The sequence below is a fragment of the Pituophis catenifer genome, unplaced genomic scaffold, assembly GCF_029215685.1.
Source record: "Pituophis catenifer annectens isolate HBS135680 unplaced genomic scaffold, rPitCat1.0.hap2 SCAF_13, whole genome shotgun sequence".
In the NCBI taxonomy this organism is placed as follows: Eukaryota; Metazoa; Chordata; class Lepidosauria; order Squamata; family Colubridae; genus Pituophis; species Pituophis catenifer.
In genome coordinates, this window is record NW_027256893.1 from 23,270,427 (window position 1) to 23,288,678 (window position 18,252).

At 44.2% G+C, this 18,252-nt stretch overlaps 1 protein-coding gene across 1 annotated transcript; it reads right to left on the reverse strand.

Annotated features, from left to right (window-relative positions):
• Positions 1–2,947: 2,947 nt before the first annotated feature.
• Positions 2,948–6,596, reverse strand: HSBP1 (heat shock factor binding protein 1). Its single transcript, XM_070953040.1, has 4 exons — positions 6,412–6,596; positions 5,784–5,850; positions 4,721–4,840; positions 2,948–3,218 (listed from the first exon to the last, which is right to left on the reverse strand). The coding sequence occupies exons 1-4, from the start codon at positions 6,454–6,456 to the stop codon at positions 3,208–3,210; spliced, it is 243 nt and encodes an 80-aa protein (XP_070809141.1). The 5' UTR covers positions 6,457–6,596; the 3' UTR covers positions 2,948–3,207.
• Between the last annotated feature and the right edge of the window lie 11,656 nt (positions 6,597–18,252).

Consider the following 18,252-nt stretch of genomic DNA (forward strand, 5'->3'; position numbering starts at 1 on the left):
GTAATTTATTTTGAGCAATTCGGTATTTACGCTTCCAGCTTTCCAAGAAAAGAACGAAATTGTTCATCAAATGATGATTTGGAATATCAATACTCCACTGTTTCTGAAAATACTCTTACGGGAGAAGAGTTTTTACTGCTCCTTACATCCTGTTTACTGCTACTTTTTAAAGCCGAGTGCACTCCTTGAGAACTTCTGCTCCGGATTCATCTCCCGGAAAATGTTCATGAAGCTCTCCAATTTCTCAGCAAAACCTTTAGCCAGGTTGTCCCAAAGGAACTTTTCCAAAAGGCAACAGGGCTTTCTTTGTTTTTTGTTTTTTTCCTTGAAAAGTTTTCGCTTCTCATCCCAGGAGCTTCTTCAGTTTTGCAGAATGTACAGAATTCTGTAAAAGGAACTGCAGAACTGAAGAAGCTTCTCGGATGAGATGTGAAACGTTCTCAACGAAAAAAAAAAAAAACCAAGAAAGATCCAGTTTGTATTTTTTGGGGGGAAAAAGGTCCTTTGGGACAACCATGACTTGGATGACTGAGAATCTCCATAAACCTAAAGGCTATCTGGACAGCAACCCAATTGCAACAGGATAAGCAAGCAACTGCCGTACTTTTCATTGCCACACTTGGGACATATAGGAATGCTTTTCAACCACACACTTTAAAAACTCTCCAAAAATCAAAACTAAGAAAAATAACTTGCCGGAAACTCTACTTTGCAAGTCAGCATTGGCCATCCAGATGCTTCAGGGAAGCTCAGAAGCAGATGGAAAAGCGAAATCCTCCTCTGGTTTGTCCAGAGCCGGTAACGTTAAGTGCCTCTAAAGTTTTGATAGATCCTGAAGGCGCCAATTCCCTTTTCGCAGCCATTAAAGCCTGCAATGATTGGCCCGGAGGGAAATAGAACTTAATTGCGCAGTAAATAAAGTGCTTTTATTTTCTCAGCCCAAAACCTGCCTCCGAACCACCACTTGTGCGTCAAGCAAACTGGAAAAGAGGCTCCAATTACATCATCTACGGTATAGAGAAATATTTAGTGCCATTTCAGCATTTTATTTAGACATGTTTAACAGCAGGGTCAGAAAGATCTAAGGCTGGTTATACAGGGTATTATTTCAAACCGTCTCCCTCTGCTTTTCTTATAACACAACTAGGATGACTTCACTGACAGGTCAAAAAACGATTATTCAGATGTCAGCAACCATCACAAGTGTCATAAGTGTCATTGTTTAAAAATAATAATAAATGGCTCCTATGGTTAAAGTGCAGCTCTTCAGCTGTGACTGAATGTGATCATTTCCACCAAGTCTTTCTCTTTCTACTCTGCTCCATTAAGAAATATACAGCAGAAATTTTCCAGGGAGAGAGAGGTGGCCCAATTATCCCTGTAACATTTTTCCCATGCAACCCAGGAAATTTGCTGTTCACATTTCTCTCAGAGCAGACCCATGACTACCTATTAAAGGAACAGGAATCAAGGAGAAAAGCAACCTAAAAGGAAGGAGGAATTTCCTGGCAGTTAGAACAATTAATCAGTGGAACAACTTACCTCCAGAAGTTGTGAATTCTCCAACAACTGGAAGTTTTTAAGAAGAGATTAGACAACCATTTGTCTGAAATGCTATAAGGTTTCCTGCCTAAGCAAGGGGTTGGATTAGAAGACCTCCAAGGTCCCTTCCAAATCTTTGTTATTCTATTCTATTCTTTAGGGATACAGTTTTCTTTCCGTATTTTTGTGGGATCAAGCACAAGATACGGCAAACTTGTTTGTTCAGCCCCTGCCGGTGTACAAAGGAACAAACACACACACCAGAGGGCATAAAACAGCTAAAGACCCAAACTTGGAAGGAAGAACAGAGTCCCGAATCAAGGAATCAAGGAAAATGTCTTATTTCCACCCCAACGAGATCTACACAATGGAGCAAAAGACCCACCGTTCATTTTTTTTAATGCTCCTAACCTATTTCTGAAACAAACACACCCAGGAAAGGGTCCCTTCTGAGCTCTGGCAAGTTTATTCTGCAGCTTTAGGAGCTAGGCAGTAATGCTCTAATCCACTCATGTCCTCAGCGGTTTAGCACTCCAAACACAAGACTTTTCTGTAAGAAGGCTGCACAGAGTAACTTGAGGGAGAATTTTAGCATGTTTACAACAATTGTCCATCTTTATCTTGAGCTAAAACTACACATGTTCCTGAGGTTTAGGATGGCGACCCCAATGGGATCAACCTCCATTGCTGCACACACTTATCACAATTCCATCGAACTCTGGATTAAAAAATACTAGACTTCCCTCTTCAACGATTACTAAAGCCATCAGAGGGAGATTTTATTTGGACACCACAGAACCAAAAGCGCATTTTCAGCCGTGATTTTATAAAGTCACATTTCGGGCATTAGAACAGCTTCAATATTAGATGCACCTAAGCAGTCATTTTGCAGCTACCGATATGTAAAAGCCAACTGGCACTCCAAGGACAGAAGCCTACTGGTCATCTTTGAAAGAAAATGTGCATTTTATTATAAATCCAAGGAACTGGTCTCCATGGTTAGAACTATCAATAGTCCTGCTTAAGGGGTACCCAGCCAATAACAAAATACTGCTACCATGCCAATATTATTGACAATTTACTTCAAAATGATTAACCATTCAAATTTTTCAATTATCAACGTCCTCAAATCAATAATAGAAAATGAAGAAGAGTTACAGCTCAAGGGATCCAAAATGGATTGTTTCCTACGTTAAACTTATTACTAATAGAGTAAGAGATCTGTAAATGACGCACAACACATTTTCATCCTTGTGCACAGAATAGGCTGACAGAAAGCACAACATTTTCGACCCACTATGTAAAAGGAATTACAAAAAAGGAACCAGGAAAAGGAACGTTTTTAACATCCAAATTCACAAAAGTCCACTTTTATAGCATTAGCACTATAGTTGACTCATCAAGCTATCAAATTATGTTTTAATAATTAAAATTAGTATAGAACATCTCAATTCCAAAAAGTGTGTGAAACTCACAATGCACAAGAAGTCAGAATAGAAACTGTTCCAAATCTAGTTATACAAGGTACATTAAGAACACAAGTTCTACAGCCGTAGAAAAACGTTTTTACACACTAGTCGTTGGAAAAATAAAAGAAAACAAAAAATGGTGTCTGGAAACCAGTCTAGGCTTGTAAAAATGTCTCTTTTCTGTGACCATCATAGATTATTGGCAGGCTGTTGAGAGAAAGGTAGAACAATTAGTAAAGATTGTCAGAAGAAAAACCAGTCACATTCCTAAGTGAAATTTTAAAAGGTTGCATCCTCCTAAAAAAGATATAAGTGGGACATTTACCTCATTCAGGCACTTAAAAAGCCCAGTCAGTACTTATTGACATTTCTAGACCAATTTTTGTTCACTTTTAAGTGTGCGCAACTCTCTACTTTTCCCTCCTCTTATAAGCAAATAAAACAAATAACCCTTGACTTACTAGTGTAATTGAGCCTGGCAATTATGGTTGTAATTTTTGACAGCTTGTACAGTTATGTCCTGACCGGATGTGTTTTTACCATCTTTTCTGCAATGATTGTTAAGTGAAAGCCACCGTCCTTAAATGAACCCATGGCAAGGTGTTGCAAACGGCCATAAATGAGGGTCAATTGTTGAGCACCCAAAATGTAGTCAGTTATATGACCACAGGGGAGGAGGGGGCAACATCATAACTTTGAAACCAGGTTGCAAGTAGCTTTTGTGGGGGGAAGGGTCTGTTGTAACTTACAGGTGGAAGTTAAGGACTATCTGTATAATATCACATGCAGGCTGAGAACCTATATATTTATTAAATTCCTGTGCCGTCCATGTCTGTTACAAGGTGTGCAGCGGCAGACAAAAAAGCCAATGCAATCCTAAATTGCATTAACAGAGGAATGCAATCAAGTTCAAGTTCAGTACTAATACCACGTTATAAAGCCTTAGTAACACCACACCTAGAATACTGCATCCAGTTTTGGTCACCACACTATAAAAAATATGTTGAGACTGTAGAAATAGTGCAGAGATGCTTAGGGGACTGGAGGCTAAAACATACGATGAACGGTTACAGGAACTGGGCATGGCTAGTCTAGTGAAGGACCAGGGGAGATTTTTAACCCTGTTTATGAGAGAGTAAGACCCTGATGTTGGGAAAGATGGAAGGCAAAAGGAGAAAGGGACAGCAGAGGATGAGATTGTTAGATAGTATCACTGACACTGTGAAGAGTGAAGAGAAGGACCAGGGGAGACACGATAGCCATGTTCCAATGTTTGAGGGGCTGCTACAGAGAGGAGGGGGTCAAGCTGAAGGCCAGACAAGGAATAATGGATGGAAACTGAACATGGAGAGATTCAACCTAGAAAAAAGGAGGAATTTTTCTGACAGTGAGAACAATCAACCAATGGAACAGAAGCTGCCTTCGGAAGTTGTGGCAGCTTCATCACTTGAGACTTTCAAGAAGAGATTGGACTGCCATTTGTCACAAATGGTGCAGGGTGTCCTGCTTGGGCGAGGGGTTGGACTAGATGACCTGCAAGATCTCTTCCAACTCTGTTAATCTGTTAAAGTGACTCCGGGCAGCTTACAAATTATTGAAGTAGGTGAAAAATAATGTAAAAGATTGGTGATCCCAACCCAGCAGCTGAGAGCCATCTCAGTCCTCCCACCCCATTTAATCTGCAGGAACATCAAGTAATTTCAGCTCACTTGAAGTCTTGGTGGTGGCTGCCTTGTTTTCTCCTCCTTCCAGTTCCTCCACTCCAGCCTGGGTCATGAGATCCGCGATGTTCTTCTCCAGGTCGTCAATGCGGCAGCTCATGTCGTCAAGTGAACCCGAGTTAAGGAAAAAACCACCTAGAGAAATGAAATTGAAGGGAACACCACCACCCCCTTTTGACCCTAGATCACAGCATTCCCACCCCCAAACACGACTGCCATTTTAGCAAGCCAATGGGGAAGCCAGCAGGAAGTCACAAGACAGGTGGCGTTGCGCTTAATGATATGCAGTGATCCGCCTAACAACCTCAAGCAGAAGTGACATTGAAAGTCAGTGTGGCCACGACCTCACACTTTTAATGACCACACTGCTTAGTCACGGATTTGCAATTGTTAAGCGAGGAGCACCTGCACATACATATAGCAAGTTTCTTCGGTTTATGTGCATTTAAAAGGAGAAAGTGTCCGACATTTGTCCCAAAGGTGTTTTTTTTTTCCCCAAGAGGCAAGTGGACTTTCTGGTTTTTCTTTGAAGACATTTCGCTTCTCATCCAAGAAACTTCTTCAGCTCTGATTGGATGGTGGGGAATGGAAAGCTGAAGAAGCTTCTTGGATGAAATGCGAAACGTCTTCAAAGAAAAAACAGAAAGTCCACTTGCCTCTTGGGGGAAAAATAAGCACCTTTGGGACAACCGTCACCTGGATGGCGGAGAATCTCCATGCCCGACATTTGCACACCGAGTGCTAAAGCTGTACAACCTTTGGACAGCACATTTGGGAAGTGCGATCGGGGACACTCATCCTCTCCTAATGCTGGAGAGGACTTTATTAAAAAGAGAGAATGAAACAGAAGCACATGCGTGATATTATTCCCGTGCAATTGTCACAGGGCTGTGTGGCTTTGCTTCAGAGTGTGTGTGTGTGTGTGTGTGTGTGTGTGTGTGTGTGTGTGTGTGTGTCAGTCCCCACACATGGGGAGTCTGGCCCAAGGAAACCATGTGGTGAAAATCTTCCTGATCTTGGCTTCTTTTTACTTCCAGGCTCAAAAGGATATTCCTGCCAATGATTTGGTCCGACATGATCTGGAACTTGTCCTGCATTTGTTGCAGGAGGGTCTGCACCTGATTTTTTTTTTGGGGGGGGGGGGGTGGAGGGGAAAAAAAAGAATTTGGTTTTTAAGCAAGAAAGTACACACACACACACCCATTACAAAACTCAACTGGGTACCACTGGCTTCCCTTGCAAGTGGGAAGAGGCCTGGCCCCAAACTCTGGGCCAAAAAAAAGAGACTCCCCCCTCGAAGCCCCCCCACTCACCCAGGCGAAGGACAACCTTGGAGAAAGGCAAAGGCCGCATTCCCACAACCCGCATCAACCCGGGAGGCTCTTAACCCGAGTTGGCTGTGTGAACGCAAACCCTGGCTATAAATGGAGACGCTCTTTTGAGCATCCCCACCTCCGTTTCCACGGCAACGGAGACCGCCCGCCCCCGAAGCGCATCGCCTCCCGCCGTATCCAGGGCGACCCCAACGGCCGCGCCCGGTTCCCTAGCAACGTTGCCACCGCCCCTCACCCGTCGCCATGGCAACTCCTCCCTCTCATTTCCCCCCCCCTTCCCAACCCCACCCCAGGCTCCCCGGCGACCGGGAGGTCCGCTTTTCCGTCCGCGCCGAGGCCGCTCACCACGGCCGTGAGGTCCTGCACGGTCTTGGGGTCCGTCTCCGCCATGTCGGTCCGCTGCGGTTGCTTCGCCTCCCGGTCACCTGTCCAGGCCCGACTCCCAGGCGCTTCTGGCCTCCTCCGCGAGAACGCCGGCCCAACCGCGGACCTCTCGCCGAGTCTCGCGAGAGCGAGGCCCGAGAGTTGCATTGTGGGAAATGAAGTGCTTTCTCCGGTCGGGGACGCTCGCGGGCCTTTTAGGCTTTCTTCACTGACCCGGGGATGGTGGTGGTGGGGGAGCATAAGGACCTGAACCCCCGCACCGCTGTGTCTCTGGGGATGATGTGAATTGTAATCCCAGCGAAGGGTTCCGCCTTGAACCAAGGGGCGGGGGCGCTCTAGCCCTTTGCGCCTCTATTGCACTGGGCCAGTGACCGGAAGTGCCCTTTCAGTAGTTCGACTGGGGGGGTACTTGGCCAGTCAGCCGTGCTGTCACGTGACTAAACAGTTGCAGGAGCATTCTGGGAAATGCAGTTTCAGTTTGGGCACAGTGTATTTCCCTCCCATCAAACTTGCAATGGGAGGGATGTTGGACTCCAATGATCATAGTGCTCTGCCAAGAGGATTTTTTTTGACCCTGTTGTCCCAGAGTTCCAAGCAAAGCACTGGTTTTGGACTACAGCTCCCATCAACCTCAGTCAACATATCATATATCATATCATATCATATCATAAATTTATTTGTCAAGCATATATAAGAGGTAAAAGTACAAACATAATTTGAATACATGAAAAGAGTAAGTAAAAAGGAATATTAGGACAGGGATGGTAGGCATGCTGGTGCACTTGGGGTGAGGTATTAATATAATAGCAAGAGAATGGGATCATGGGTATTGTAGTCCACAGCCTTTTCCCTTCCAGACTAACCCTATCTTTATATGAGATATAAAGATAGGCTTAGGATCTATATATCTCCTTATATGAAAGAGATTGCCTGGTTGAACTAGTTTGGCAATAAATTTAAATATAAAAAGTCATTCAACTCTGGGTATCTGTGTGTGTATATATAAAATTAGATTTATACACACACACACACACACACGTGTGTGTATATATAAATATAAAATGCAGAATAAAAATTAAACAATATGGTTCTAGGTGCATGAAAATCAGGAGAATTAAACGTTTGTGTGGAGCCAATAATGGATTACTTCCAATCTATGGGATACACTCAACTTCAATTAATAAACTTTCAAATTTTGATGCTTGAAAGCAGTCCATGTTTATTAGACTAGACCACACAAAGTTTAAACACATCATTCTGTTGTATATTTTGAGGACAAACATGGACGTAAAAAGAAACAATTGCAGTGGAAGAATTTGGGGAAAAGATTACACAGAGACTGGCATAAAACTACTCTAAATACATGCTCTGTTTCTTAAACTTTTTTTCTCTCTGCAACCCTTCCCACTTTTACAAATTACGAAGGACCCCAAAAGAGGTATTTTTTATATGGGTTTTATTTATCAATATTTAGTGTACTAAAAATGAAAACTGTTAAAATCTGGTAACTTTTTGTTTCCTTTTTGTAAAATGTGGTTACTTCCATAATTTCCGTTGGCTGGTGTTATGCCCAAAGAAAACATTCCTTATTTTAAGACTTTATTGTACGCAGTTTTTCTCCGTGACATCATCTTGGAAATAATAAACCGGAGAAACAATTGATCAAACATTGCATCCTGTTCAAATTTGGGGAATGGTCCAAATTCACATTTAAAAAATCTCACTGGAATAATATTCCATTCAGACTGGGACAGTGACAAATGTCAGGTTTTCCACTGTAGCACCTAGCTGGTCACAATGTTCTAATTTTGTTTTATTTCATGTTGTTTGTTAAATGGTATATGCCACCCGCCTCACAGCAAAGCAACAGTCAATGGACTCTTTAAATCTGGTTTGGTGTTTGCACTGCTGATTGCCTTGATTTTTGGACAAGCATGGGTGAACCAAGTCAATTGTGGTTTATTCACCAAACCCTGGTCAAGAAAAACGTGACTTTGAGAAAGTGTGATGCCAGTCCTTTTCTAACTTAAGTTTAGCACGCTCTGGAAACGGTTTCATTTACTCTGTGCTAAACCAGGGGTCAGCAACCTGCGGCTCTGGAGCCGCATATGGCTCTTTCACCCCTCCGCTGTGGCTCCCTGTCATTCAAAATATGCGTCACAACCGCCAATGTGCGACACACGCCAGCACGTGATTTATTGAGCTTTTCAACCCCTGGTAGGCCAACCATGGATAAATCCAAGAAAAGAAAAGTTTCAGAAGAAAACAGAACATATAATTCAACTACATATGCTCGTTTTGAGAACCGGTAGTGGAAATTTTGAGTAATTTGGAGAACCGGTAGTAAAAATTCTGACTGGCCCCGCCCCCATTTATTCTCTGCCTCCTGAGTCCCAGCTGATTGGGGATTTTGCAGTAACCTTCCCCTGGAGTGGGGAGGGAATGGAGATTTTGCAGTATTCTTCCCCTGCCACGCCAACCAAGCCACGCCTACAGAACCGGTAGTAAAAAAATTTGAAACCCACCACTGGTTGGTGGTTAGGAAGAGAGGGAGCATAACTCCACGTCCGGAGACCCAGATTCATTCGGGGCAAACTTTCAGACAAAGATCAAATGGTTGGGAGATCATTAACCAACGGGACAAATCATTACAAATCAACAGCTCCCAGCAATCTGGACTGGGGTTTTTAGCAAATCTATAGCCTCAAAATGAGAAAGGGAGGGGGGGAGAAAGAGGTTGGGGTAGAAGGTTGGAGGAAAGCCAAAAATAATTTGACTAAAGCCAAAAATAATTAATTGGCTGTGTGTAACAGACTGGGAAACAGCCGGTTTGCCCTATGGATAATGTGTTTGGAAAGCAAGCGTCTGGATTTTCGTTTTAGGCCTGCTGAGCGGGCTAAAACTAACGAACATCGAAATCCGACTTGCTTCGTTACAGCTTTGTCTCCCTCCTCCCTCTCCCGCCCCCAGTGATGGATGGCAAGGTTAGGGGATGTCATGAAAAGTTATTGGAGCGGAGAAAGTTTTCTCATGCTTAATGACATCAAGCAGAATGTAGAACACGACGGCCGACTAATTAAAGAGAGGCAAAGTCTCAGGCCAAGGGAAGTTCTTCCGGATGATTTCGCTCGTCTGGGGCGGCGAAAACCTGAGAGCCCCCCCGAAGTCGGTCACAAGGTTCTTTTTCCAGCACAAAGGTGTGACTGGGGTTGGCATGGAGCTGATTTCAACATCCCCCCAAAAAAAGATGCTGAAAGGGTCAGCTTGCAGGGGTGTGAGGAGGAGATCTGATAAATGGCTTCGGAAATGTGCATGTTTTTGGAAAGTAGCAGGAAGAAGCATACATTTGCAAGAAATGTATAAAAAATACAGGGGTTTTATGTATCTTTTAGGCAAAGGTATCACCAAGTTGAGATGGGCAGCCTGTTAAAAGTTGTCTTGTTATCTATCTACTTATTATCTATCTATCTATCTATCTATCTATCTATCTATCTATCTATCTATCTATCTATCTCCCTATCTATCCCTCCCTCCCCATCCCTCTATCTATCCCTCCATTCCTCTATCATCTATCTATCTATCTATCTATCTATCTATCTATCTATCTATCTATCTATCCATCCATTCATCCATCCATCTTCCTTTGTCCAATACTTATCTATCTCCCTATTTATCCCTCCTTCCCCATCCCTCTATCTATCCCTCCATTCCTCTATCATCTATCTATCTATCTATCTATCTATCTATCTATCTATCTATCTATCTATCTCTATCCATCCATCCATCCATCCATCCATCCATCCATCCATCTATCTTCCTTTGTCCAATACTTACAAATGAATACCTTCAGCTAGAGTTTGGCAATTGATGCTATTTCCTACTGTTCTAAAAATGGGAAGCCTGCTCTAAATTAGATTTCTTTTCAAATTACTGTACAGGGACAGCTGAATTAATGCATTTTAAAGTGAATTTCAGTGACTCGCTCTCAAAACTGCAGGCTGCAAAGTCAAAGGACTTTGGGATGTGTCAAGATAATTCTAAAGCCTGAATCTCTGGTCTCCCTTCTGTGACAGCAATTAGCCCTGCCAAAAAGTATCTCCCCTATGCTTAATATTTGTAATAGGATTTTGTTCTTGTGTCTCCGCTGCAGATTTGATTTTCTGGCTTTCTCCCTGCCTCTCTAAATGTCAGGTAAGTTGTTAGTTTGCGAAGTCGTGTCTGACCCATCATGACCCCCTGGACAACGTTCCTCCAGGCCTTCCTGTCCTCTACTATCCCCTGGAGTCCATTTAAGTTCACACCGACTGCTTCAGTGACTCCATCCAGCCACCTCGTTCTCTGCCGTCCCTTTCTTCTTTTGCCCTCCATCGTTCCCAGCATGAGGCTCTTCTCCAGTGAGTCCTTCCTTCTCATTAGGTGGCCAAAGTATTTGGGTTTCCTCTTCAGGATCTGGCCTTCTAAAGAGCAGTCAGGGTTGATCTCCTCTAGGACTGACCGGTTGGATCGCCTTGCAATCCAAGGGACTCGCAGGAGTCTTCAGCTGAAGAGGTTGTAGAAAAAATTCTTTTAAAAGGCTCTGACGATGCCAGCTGAGCCGCGCTATCATCAGAGGCTTTTTTTTAACTTTTAAAAGCATTTTTTCAGCCAAAGAAAAAATGCTTTTAAAAGTAAAGAAAAAAGCCTCTGATGATCGCACGGTTCAGCTGGGTATGGGAGGGGAGGGGGGGGGAGCAGGGATTTTTGCTACTGGTTCTCCGAACCATCTGCCGCCATCGCTAGCGGATTGGGTGATCCGGTCTGAACCGGGAGCATTTCACCCCTGGGTCAAGGACAGTTAAGTGACCTGGGCATTTTCTGAGGCTAAATCCAGGAAAATAATCCTGCCTAGCATTTCTCTCATGGAGAACTTTCAACAACATCTTAAGGAAGAGCAGGGTTTCCTTCAGCAGTGAAAATGCCTGTTTCAGAAAAACAGGAATAAGAATGAACTGTTGTCATTCAAAGCCACATACTTTCTTTCTGGCCCATGGGAAAGAGTTGCAGCAGAGGACTCACGCTGTTCCTTCATCTGCAAAGGAGCCTGTAGCGAGACTTTTTGTATTTCTGCACCATCTGCTAAACAGAAATAAAACAAAGGATCCGATGTGCTCATCAAACGCCATAAATATAGTCGAGCATAAATCAGGGATGAGGGTGGGGGGTGGGGAGCAGATTAGTCTTAGACCCCTGTTTTGCTTGCGGGGAGCGGCTCTTGTCGAGACTCTCCTTTCATCCATCAGGGTGAAATGCAGGATTAGCGATATAGATTGGGAATATTGGATTATTTGCGATGATGTGTTATTGGGAGCTTTTGGGGGGGTATCTCACACAGGCATATTTTTTTAGGAAGGAAGGAAGGAAGGAAGGAAGGAAGGAAGGAAGGAAGGAAGGAAGGAAGGAAGGAAGGAAATTAAGTAAAATAAGAAGGAAAGAGAGGAAAGAAGGGAGTTGAAATAGAAAGGAAGGAAGGAAGGAAGGAAGGAGGAAGGAAGGGGAAAGAAGGAGAGGAAGGAAGGAAGTTGAAATAAGGGAAGGAAAGAAATAAGGAAAAGGAAGGAAGGAAAAGGAAAGAAGGAGAGGAAGGAAGGGAGTTGAAATAAGGGAAGGAAGGAAATAAGGAAAAGGAAGGAAAAAGGAAGAAAGTTGAAAAAGGAAGAAAGGAAAGGAAGGAAGGAAAATGAAATAAAGAGAAGGAAGGAGGGGAAGGAAGGAAGTTGAAATAAGGGAAGGAAGGAAATAAGGAGAAGGAAGTTGAAGTTGAAAGAAGGAGGGAGGGAGGGAGGAAGGAAGGAAAATGAAATAAAGAAAAAGGAGGGGAAGGAAGAAAGTTGAAATAAGGGAAGGAAGGAAATAAGGAGAAGGAAGAAATAAGAAGGGAGGGAGGGAGGGAGGAAAAGAGGAAAGAAGGAAGTTAGTTTAGCAACATTATTCTCAATACTCGTGGCAAATTCATGGAAAAGTTCTAGTGGCTTCACGTTCAAAAGAAATCCCAAATGACAAAGATGTTCATTTGCTTATGGCACAGAAGACAATTTTGTGCTTTTACTCTCTCTGCCAATCTAGGGGCTTCTTTGCTTCTCAAACCAGAGGAACCTCTAGATTACATCACTGTTCCCATGTACTTCCTGCTGAGGATTGTGGGAAAAACACATCACCATTTCTCCGCGGTTTGAGCAGCTCTGAGACCTCTGCAAAGAAAAAGCAGGGTTGGAGGTCACGTGAAACTCGGGGGCCGCTGGTCGAGGGTCTCTGCCCTACTTGCATCCTTGCTTGAGGCAATCGCTAATTACAAATGATGATTTGCCCATCGCTTTAATGAGTGGTTTCCTTCCCCTTTGCAGCTTCCTCTGAAATTTTTCCACAGCAAAATTGGATTATTATTTTTTTGCGGTTGGAGATTAAAGGAGACAAAAAGAGCGGATTCAACGTGCTGAAGCTTCTCCCCATCCTGGGAACCGAAAGAGGGATCAGACCAATTTAGAAAGGCTATTCAAGGAGTAATTAATAGGAAATGTTGGTTACTAACTAACCCCCGACTGTGCTCAACAGGAAAGCAATAAAAGCAGCAGAACCTAACGTTGGCATCGGGGGGGTCTTGTTAGCGCTTAGCTCCACACTGCAAATGGCAGCACTGTGAGTGTGTTTTGTTACACACTCACCCCCAAACACAACAAAATCAACCCTGCGAGATTACAGATACTTTTCCACTTACGACCGGTCACTTAGCAACTATTCAAGGTTACGAGGGATCTCCCCCAGGCTTCGAACCTATTTAATCTCGATTTGATTTGTCAAAACTAAGGGGCATCGGAATCAGTGGTGGGATTCAGCGGGTTCGCGCGAACCGGTAGCGGCGACTGCAGTATGCCCTCCCACCAGCCTGGATGTAATGCCGTCCTAGTTCACCACGTTTTGGAAGCTGTGGGCATGCGCAGAAGGTGTGCGCATGAGCAAAGAGCCTGCGCGGAAGGCTGACCATGCGTGGAAGGTGGCATACATGCTTAAATTTGCGAACCGGTAGGGAAGGTAAGTGAATCCCGCCTCTGAATTCAGAATGTCTTCAGATGAGATGAACAAGTTTGTTGAACAGTCTCTCTCTCTCTCTAGAAATAATTGACCAAAGAAAAGCTTGGTTGCCTTCCAAACTCTGTTGGGCCAGGTTTTCAAGGTGAGCCAACTTAAGAAACCGAGACTGCCAAGATTCCAGAAATTATAGGGTACATAACAGAGTCTTGAAGGCCTCTAAAGACCTTTGCTGCCTTTTTGAGGACATGTTCAAGGCAGAACTGTTTGGAGGCTCTTTCTCCTGCTTTTTTCCCCTTTTTTTTCCTTTCTTAGGGTGAGTAATGGTGTCTTCTCACCCACTTCCTTCTCAAGGCCAAAGTTAAATTTTTCTGCATGCTGGCAACCCTCAACTCCACTTCTGGACGTCTTGCCCAAGAAGAAGGAGGCAGAGAAGAACAAGAATAGCCACAGCTGAGAAGAAAACAAGAGGCTGTCCCTGCAAACAGAAAGTGGAGACAGACAGGTAGACAGACGGATGGATGGACAAGGCAGACAAACAGAAATACATACACATATTTTTGGTTTAGAAACCATTTCCAGCTGGGAGATTTGAAGGATTTGAGGGATTTGGGGGGGAGATTAAATTTTGACCTTCCTTCCCTGAGGCTTATGTGATTTTCAGTTTCTCCTTGACCAGATTCATGGGCTGTTTTTCGAGAAAGAGGCGTTTTTGCTTTGTTGTCAGGATTTCAAGAGAGATTCCTCGCCCGCCAGTGGTTGGAAGACAACAAAGAGAGGGCTTCAAGATTTCCACATCCCTTCGGTTCAGCCTTCCATCTTGGACACATCTGGAAATGAAGGAGGAGAATGCAGTGGAGAGGGCAGGATAAAAACTGGACTGCAAGCAAAAATTTACAGAAAACACTTCTGGGAAAACTCCATGAATTCATTATGCCACCACACTGACCACCTGAGAAGATCCAATGGTCCATATACTCAGATTTTGATGATCTTATTTTGAAGACCATAAAAAAAGCCAGTTCTCTCCATCCTTCAGGTTGCTTGACACAATACAGATAAACTAGATGGACCACCACCTCCTCCTCCTTCTCTTTCTCCTCCTCCTCCTCTTCCTCCTCCTCCTCCTCCTCAACTTCCTGTTGGTAGCCCTTCTGTTCCTGGTACTTTGTCTTTGGGTGGACCTCTTTAGATCTCCAAAGCAGGGGTGAAATTCAGCAGGTTCTGATAGGTTCTGGAGAACCAGTAAATACCAGTTTTGAGTAGTTCGGAGAATCGGCAAATACCACCTCTGTCTGGCCCCAGAGTGGGATGGGAATGGAGATTTTGCAATATCCTTTCCCCAGGAGTGGGGAGGGAATGGGGATTTTGCAATATCATTCCCCTGCCACACCCACCAAGGCACGCCCACCAAGCCACACCCACAGAACCGGTAGTAAAAATATTTGAATTTCACCACTGCTCCAAAGTCTTCCTTGTCGGATGTGGAACTTAGCAAGATGGTGAGCTTCTATCTCCATCAGCCTTCCGTGAGTTCCAGATGACCACTTGAGCCTGGAACATCTTCCTATGTTAACTTGAATGTTTCAATCTAGCTGGATCTTGGCCAGGCTCCACCGAAAGCTTTCGGCAGTCCAGATCCTGGTTTGAAACGCTACCTTCTCCATCGATTCCACTGAAATCGGAAACTTTCCGCTTCGTAACAAAAACAGCAGCAGGAGTCTGAAATTTCTCCTAGCTTGGGCACAAAGGAAGAGGTACAATAAATTACAGTAATTCAACCCATCTGTTTTGTTTTCTTTTTAATTCTCGGGAGTGCTCAATAAAGTTAAGTAACCGGGCTTAGGTAATCATTGAGTCCACTCACTGCCATTTTACAGACCAACCCAAGGAAGGCTGGATTTTATCAAGCTTCTTTGTGTCATCAGTTTCTGATCCAAAATGGAGGCCAGGTAGGACATCTGAAAACCAGGATGAGTTACCCAATGTTTCTTATCCCAAAACTCTCCCAGCTTTGGAAAACCCCAGAACACGATTGATTTGCATCTGGCTTAACACACTGAGGAACTCCATGTGAGTTTGTAAACTATGAATCCTGGCTTAGTGCAACGTGTGACCCTGGCCTAATGGTTGTTAATAAGAGTTGAGCCCCAAAGATTCCTGCAAATGAGGCAACCAGATTTAAAAGATAAGAAGCGATCGACTCTTTTAGGAATATGCTGTAATTTCTTTTTCTTTTTTTAAAAAAATCCGTGTTAACACGTAAGGTCTCTTTGAAGTGATGCAACAACGCAAACCAACAAACTAGGGCAGTTTGCCAAGATGCCAAAAGTGTTCTTTTAATTAAGCCTGGTGATGAAATGATATGAACGGTGGTTCTTTGCTGACCCAATCCTTGCTGATTATGACTGCCCGTACCACCAGACAGAATTAAATCACGTTAAGTACAAAATGTTCTTTTCAACATGTTGCTTCCTTTTTTGGAACGAAGAAAAACAATATACCCCCAGAGAAAGCACACGAAAGATGAAATCGAAGAAAAGGAGGAACAAACCGGGACTCAGCTGGCTGGATCGAATCGTGCAAGGAGAAACCTCAAACAACTTTAACTGGCTTCTGAACCGCTTTATCTTTAATCATAGAACCCAGAAGGTGGAATCATAGGCTGGAAGGGACCTCGGAGGTCTTCTAGTCCAACCTCCTCCTCAGGGGTGGGCTCTAAATATTTTTACTATCGGTTCTGTGGGCGTGGCTTATTTTGTGGGCGTGGCTTGATGGTCATGTGACAATTCTTTAGGATTTAGCAGAGGTACTGGTCTACCAGGCTTTTAACTGCTTGCAGAGCTGTACCAGTCTAGTCATTTGTTCTTGGAGCATCCTGGTCCACCCATTTGTTTTTTTAGCATCCTGGTCTACCACCAAACTGCCTTTTAACACTGATCAGCTGTAGGGCGGCCCTTTGAAGCCCCACAGCAAGAGTTTAAACAGTTTTTTTTCCTTCTAGCCATCAGCTGGGACTCAGGAGGCAGTGAATAGATTGGGGGTGGGGCCAAATAAAAGGTAAGAATAACACTGGCAGGGCGGGAGGGCCCAGCTCCCGAACAAAGAGAACCGGTTCGGTGACATCATATCGTCACCGCTACCGGCTCGGCCGAACCGGGCCGAACCGGGCCAAACTGCTCCTCCTCCTCAAGGCAGGAGATTAGACCATCCCAATCAAATGGTTGCCAGTAAAAAAAATTGTGTTTAAAATAAAAAAAAACCTCCAGGGTTAGAGATTTTCAAAAATAGAAGCCTGTTTTGACTTCAGTAATGAGAAGTGGTCCTTTGAGCTAAATTACTTGCAATTCGCATGCAAAGTGTCTTTTACATCAGCTACAAGTACCGCTGGAACTCGGCTTCTCCATCAAGAGATTGATAGAAAATGTGAATGAAAATAGAGGCACATTTAATCGGGCTTCTACCCTGTTTCCCCGAAAATAAGACATTCCCTGATAATAAGTGATGCTTGACAACTGACTCACATTTATGACCGTTGCACCATCCCGGGGTCACGCAATCCCCTTTTGCAAAGTCAAGGGGTAAGCCCGATTCGCTGAACAACCGTGTTATTAGCTTAGCAACTGCCGTGATTCACTTAACAACGGCGGAAAGAAAGATGGTAGAACGAGACAAAACTCACCGAACCACCGTCTTGCTTAGCAAAATAAATTTGCGGCTCAGTTGCGGCTGTAAATCGAGGACTACCCGTACCATGCTTGAAATAATATGCTGCAGTCTCTCTTTTGCTCACTTTTTTGTTTTTTTTTTATTGTTTCTTAGCTCGGTAAAGAAGACGTGAAAAGAAAAATTGGGGTGCAATGTTCAATGGGAGCAGGCTGGATTTTCCAGGATGGGGCGTTTCTTCTTTTTCACTCTTCTTTTGGGGGAAGAAGATGGTAAAACTGAGTTGTTTATTGTGCAAACCTCATGCAGCTAGAGATCAAACAGTGGGACGAGGTCAGTGGTGGGTTCCTCCCGGTTCGGCCGAGCCGGTTCTCTTTGTCCGGGAGCTGGGCCCTCCCACCCGCCCCCGTGTTATTCCTACCTATATTTCTTCTTTTTTAGCCCAGCTGATAGGTGCAGCAGAGTGGATTGCCGCACCTCAGCTGGGCAGATACCTGCCATGCTTGCGGGGAGCGCATGTTTTGCGCGCATGTGAGAGAAGTGAGCACGTGTGCGGCGATCGCGTGCAAAGCGCGTGCACGAAGAGAACCGTTAGTAAAGTCGGTTGGAACCCACCACCGGACGAGGCACAAAAAAAAGCATCAGGAAAGGTTCCCCCTCCCCCATTTGGGGCATTAGGGGACAGGAGGATCCATGATGAAGAGACTTTGGGGGTTCGGCATTGTGGTACAAATAGCCAAGAAAATATCGGCGGCTCCCTAGGTGTCTCAGTGGCTAAGACGCTGAGCTTGTCGATCAGAAAGGTCGGCGGTTCGAATCCCTAGTATAGGTCTCCAGCGTGAGCAGGGGGGGTTGGACTAGATGACCTCCGAGGTCCCTTCCAACGCTGTTACTGTTACATCTCGATCGCTGGATGCAGCCATTCCTCTGCTTTGAAGTCACAGACAGCACTAAAAGGGTTTCTCGATGCTCCAAGAACTCTGGGAAAATTCTGTGCTGTGGCTGCCTTTTCTTATTTAGCCCAAATTGGGACGGTGAGAAGTTTTATATCCAAACGTATTTCATTAATCCAAG